This window comes from Helianthus annuus, chromosome 4 (assembly GCF_002127325.2).
Source record: "Helianthus annuus cultivar XRQ/B chromosome 4, HanXRQr2.0-SUNRISE, whole genome shotgun sequence".
Taxonomy (NCBI): domain Eukaryota; kingdom Viridiplantae; phylum Streptophyta; class Magnoliopsida; order Asterales; family Asteraceae; genus Helianthus; species Helianthus annuus.
The window spans coordinates 187,076-192,412 of record NC_035436.2 but is presented as its reverse complement, the minus strand read 5'-3'; the positions used below and the strand labels follow the sequence as shown (position 1 = coordinate 192,412).

At 39.2% G+C, this 5,337-nt stretch overlaps 1 protein-coding gene across 1 annotated transcript; it reads right to left on the bottom strand.

The window, feature by feature from the left end:
- Positions 1–3,325: 3,325 nt before the first annotated feature.
- On the bottom strand, positions 3,326–4,074 carry LOC110935426 (rubredoxin). The gene has a single exon (XM_022177807.2). The coding sequence runs from the start codon at positions 4,022–4,024 to the stop codon at positions 3,470–3,472; it is 555 nt and encodes a 184-aa protein (XP_022033499.1). The 5' UTR covers positions 4,025–4,074; the 3' UTR covers positions 3,326–3,469.
- Positions 4,075–5,337: the final 1,263 nt, after the last annotated feature.

The window sequence follows — 5,337 nt, the reverse complement described above, 5'->3', positions numbered from 1 at the left end:
GGTTGAGGGTAACGTCATCTTTAAAAGAGGGGCATACTACAATAACTAAGATAATCTCTTAAAAAGTACAAAAGTGCGGAAATAATCAAAGGTTACACTAAAGGCGAGTCGGATCCAAGTGATTCATCTTGTTTATCTGTTTTTATTTTATTTTTATTTTCAGCATTTTAGTTTTTATTTTTTCTAGTTTAAAACCTTTTTCTAAATTTTTTATTTGATTAGACGTTGAGGATAAACCGGTATTAAAAGCTCTTGTGTCCTTGACGACCTCGGTATCTTACGAACACTATACTACGCTCACGATGGGTGCACTTGCCCATATGTGTGTTTGGTGTTAGTAAATATCGTGTTTTATAAATTTAAAACTTGACTAAAGTGGTTAAAAAGGGCTAAAAATATACATAAAGACCTATAACACCAACTACGCATCAATAGCGTTGCATCTCTCTGAAATGGTCCAGGATAGAAGTTCATGGAAACGTAAGATTAAGGTTAGAGACTTTTAGAGGCTTAGGGTGTCCGACACTTTAGATAGTCTTTGCATGCTACTTTATACCTATATCTGTGGATAGATATATGTTATTACATGGATATATGTTTTTCATTTTACTTTTTCATCATCTACTTCATTGGTAGTTTTCTATTTTCGTTTAATACTGCTTGTTTTGTCTGTGGTAGGTTTTGAAGCTGTGGTCTCACTAGAAGTAGTCTCTCTGTCCCTAGGGACGTGTAAAGTTTGCCTACATCACGCCCTCCCCAGACCATGTCAATAGCTTTGCTATTGGTGAGATTTATTTGGTTTGGTTGTTGTTGTTGTTGATTGCGTTAGTATTGTTTTGGATTCATCAATTGTTGAGATTTCTTGCATCATTGACTTTGTGAAATGAACTCTACTAATTAAGCTTCAATTCAAATTAGGGTTTGTTTATGTTTTTGAGTGATAAAGCATACTATTGTCCATTGTTAATAATGTTGAGGATTGTTGATGCCTGGGTCTTGAAATTCAACAAATGTATCATATGCGTAAACGTATCAATTGTTTGGATAGACGCAACACATGTATCTTTGCACCTATATCCCAAGTTGTTTTGGTTCTAGTATCTTGCTAGTTTTATTTATGTAATATATATATATGATGATATTCGTTGTTCAACCAATTTAATTAGGACATGACCGGTCTAAATAAGTGGGTTAACCAGTCAACCCATTTAAGGGTTTGTAAAAACGTTTACCAACGCCGAATCAGTAGCTGTTGAGCTGGGCACAGAATGATCGAGAGAAGTGGCAAGAAACTCCTCTGCTGTAGATTGGAGTCTTCAAAACAATCAAGGTCGGAGTGCACGATGAAAACATAACCATTGTTATTCCTGAAACGCCTCAATTTTGGACTATACATCACAATATTCTGCAAAGCACTTTCATTTCTGGGATGAATCCTCAAAGCAAATTCAGCAGAGGCCAACAAGCTACAGCAGCATCGGTAGTTGTGCCAAAGTTTCATTCTGGGATAAACCCTCAAAGCAAGAGTTGCCAATAATCTCGCGAGTTTCCGTCCCCAACATACATACATGAGGATAGGGGTAAAAGGCTGATATGGTAGCTTTTGTTTCCCTAATCTTCACATTATGCAATATACTTCCAACAATATTGCACCAGCTGTAAAAAAAAAAAAGCCTCTTGCACCATGTTCAGCCATGGCCAATGCACTGCTGCAGTAGTCACTTAAAAGAACTAAGAGTGCATTTAATGCCCCAGTTTTGGTTCCTTCTGAGCCTCAGCGTGACAACCGTACCAAAACTGCCAAAGGTACTTGTACATAGAACTCTTAACTGAGCTTTAAAATACCCATAGAGGATTAGGAAGCAGGGATCTGCTAATAATATGACTCATTAGACTAACCCCTTCCTCCTCTTGCTAAAGTTACAGCAATCAATGCTAACAAGACCCTTTAAAGTGTGTTGTTCCATGGTGGGAATCTTTCTGGTAACTTTCTTCCAGAAGCTCAGCTGATGATGCTGGACCATCGTAACAGTAAAATTTAGTTACCAAATGTGCGGTTCAATGGCGGAGTCAACAACACAACACAACCTTGTTCGTGTTCCAAGATGCTTACTAGCACTGAATTGACCATCATGTCCAAGCTCGGGCCTTTTTACAGCAAGAAAAGGAGCTTGACCATCTTTGCTGCAGATCAAGCCTTTGCTATTCGATACATCATCCAGACACAGTATGCCCGTCTAGCTTCCCCTTCTAAACCCATATCGTATCTGGAAACACATCTTCTTATTCCATCTTTTTTTTAGTCTAATGAACAACTTTATGAAACAAGTTTACAAAGAACATGGACTGCTTACAATTCAACATCCGAGCATTAAGACCTCTTTGATGGATTCCCACTCAGTAGTCTAACTAATGCAGCATCATGTTTTTTTCTCCAAACTGGTGTTAAAGAAACCACCAATCTCGATTATGCATTTTTTTATGTGATAACGCCTTCCACCCACAGCTACAAGCACCAACGGCAGAGTCATGTTTTCGACGTTCAGTGCTGAATAGGATGCTAAGCAGATAAGGTGCAGCTTCCTCGGTGACATCAAGCTTCTAAAGACCCTGGCAATCTTATTTGATGGACCATCTCCCGAAAGCTAAATCAGAAGTCTGAGTGCAAGACACGTGCAGCAAAATATCTATAGGCGGTCCAATAAAGTAGCAAGGGCTACTGTGCGCATTATCTCTCTATCTTGAAATGAGATTACTAATAGCCAGATGCTACTATCCTCATTGACATCCAACTGCACAAATTAATGATCCCAATAGTTAGTTATAAGAATTTTACGCCCACATAAAGAAATTAACATAAATGTTGTAATTGGATGTGGTTGATAGAGATTTTAAGATACCTGAGTGTATGGTAATAGACGTCGTGAAATGGCAGAGTGTAGCCATAGAGAGATGCACTGGTATGTTTCTCACTTTGATACTCCATGTGTTCCAAATTAGGACAACATGAAGAGACCATATTATATGGGCATGTTGATGCTGATCTTTTGAGCATTTGCTTTTTTGATAAAAACAACAAGGGTATTTTCATGGTTGGATTTGAACTTTGAAGGATTGATGAAGTGCATCTGTGTGGTTCCAACAAGTATGGCCACACTTAATGTTTTATCCTGTAAGTAATCACTAGATACATTCCTATGAATGCAAACTAACTCCTTCATAGATTACTATTTAGAAGGAAGGAAGGAAGGAAGGATATGAGTTTGTATGTTTCTAATTCACCATTTTCTTCTTCAAGTATCAAATGAATCACCACACAGACAGACACAATCTTGATCTCAAAATCCTAATCAAGAATCATACATAGATAGATAGATAGATATATAAAAGGAAGAAAAGAAAGAAAGAAGACAAGATGATGAATATAAACTTATGGTGATATTACAAAAATCTTCTATACCATATGTAGTCATTGAAGAAAATAACCAGACAAGAAGAGCACAAAGAAGAACAAAAGACTACCGTAGATGAGGATAGCCTTCTGACCGGAAGTCAGCGTGTTACCCCCAAGCCCAAATTGCTGATTCTGAGCAAACCCAGCAATCTCCACGCTCTTACTCGCGAAGAAACTCTTAGCAGCACCGCATGTAGGACATCTCCAATCGTCCGGCACTCTGTCGAACGGCAGCCCTGGAGCTATCGGGTACGATGGGTCGCCGGCGGCCTCGTTGTACAAGTACCCGCACGACCGACACTCGTAAATTCCGGTGTTTAGGACTGCGAATTTCTCCTCTAACCTGCGTTTATCGAAGTCGTCGGTTTCGGCTACGGGTTCTGATGCCGGTTGTATGTCTTCTTTGGAGACATCGGTAGATTTTGCGGCGATTTGGAGCTTTTGATGTTTGTGTAAGGGGGAAAAGGTGAGGAGGGGTTTGAAAGGGAAGGTGAAACGAGGTTTTGATTTGAGAGAATGGGATTGCGAGGGCTGAGTCAGGCGAAAGGTCGCCGATGCTGCTGAAGCCATTTTTGTTTGGTCTGAATATGGTTTGGTTTGGTTTGAGCAGCAGCTGCGGATGGATAAGAAGAAGACATTGCAGATGAATGAATGTGCGGTTGCCAGTTGGATAAGACGTTAAGGAGTGGGGTCACTCATCACTCACAATTCCAAATCAAGTTTCGCCATGTTATCAATCAAAATTTCCATCACTCACAACATTTTTTAGTGGCAATAGTCATCACTCACAACACCCAACAATAAACCCTCATACCCCCCACATCCATTTATCACTTAACTTCCATCGCGCGTGAAAACAATCACGGATTAAGAATCATCACTCGTTAATGTTTGTTGTGGCGGTGGGGAGTTTGACTTGATCACTCGTTCTAAGGTTCCATCACGGTGAAAAGTTACTCCACCCCCAGTCCCCTTAAACCATTTGCCTCCATTCCAAACTTAACGCTTTCATAATTTAATTTTTTACGAGTTTGAAATTTTGGTGATATACATCTTTAGGGGTTGGGGTGGTGATCACTTATCACTCACAACATCCAATCAAGTTCCGCAATGTCATCAACCATTATTCCATCACTCACAACCTTTTTAGTGGAAATGGTTGGATCTTATAAAAAGCCCCTCAAACAGTCATCTAGTCAACGGAAACAAGCCCCCAACGTTCCATTTTTTCGAAATTCAACGTGTGATAAATATCACGCGTGGTAAGTTTTACGAGTGATAAATGATGGTGGCGGCTGTAACACCCCGTGTTTTCCAAATGTCAAAGTCAAAGTCAAATATTGACTGTTATTGGAATTAATCTATTTTAATTTTTGTATTATGTGGAGTAAGTGTTGTATGAGCAAAATGAATCGAACATTAATCTAATTTCGAACCGATAATCGACTTTGAATAGTAGGAAGTAACAATGCGATAAAGTTAATCAATCAATAATCAAGCTAATCGAATCAATCATCAAACCCGAATCCCGAATGATGCGAACTTTGGTACTTTTATACGTGTGTGTGTGCCTTATGTGTTACTTGTGCGTGTTTACTTTACATTGTAGTATGTGGTGAATCAATCAAATCAAACCGAAACTCGAGGGATGATCGAACTCAATCGAAATCGAACCAAAATATGAAGTAAGGATGCTTATATGTTAGATATAGTGATTGGGATTAAAAGTAATTTGATTAGGAACTCTATCATACTCAAATCACCGTTCATCGAAATCGAAATATCAAAAATCGTCGCGAAACGCTCAAAAGGTTGTGCCAATCGAACAGGACTACCTGATCGAACAGGCCAACCGATCGAACAGTCCTGTTCGATCGGCCAGC

Coding starts and splice junctions, on each gene's coding strand:
- LOC110935426 (XM_022177807.2), bottom strand. CDS start 4,024: ATGGCTTCAGCAGCATCGGCGACCTTTCGCCTGACTCAGCCCTCGCAA.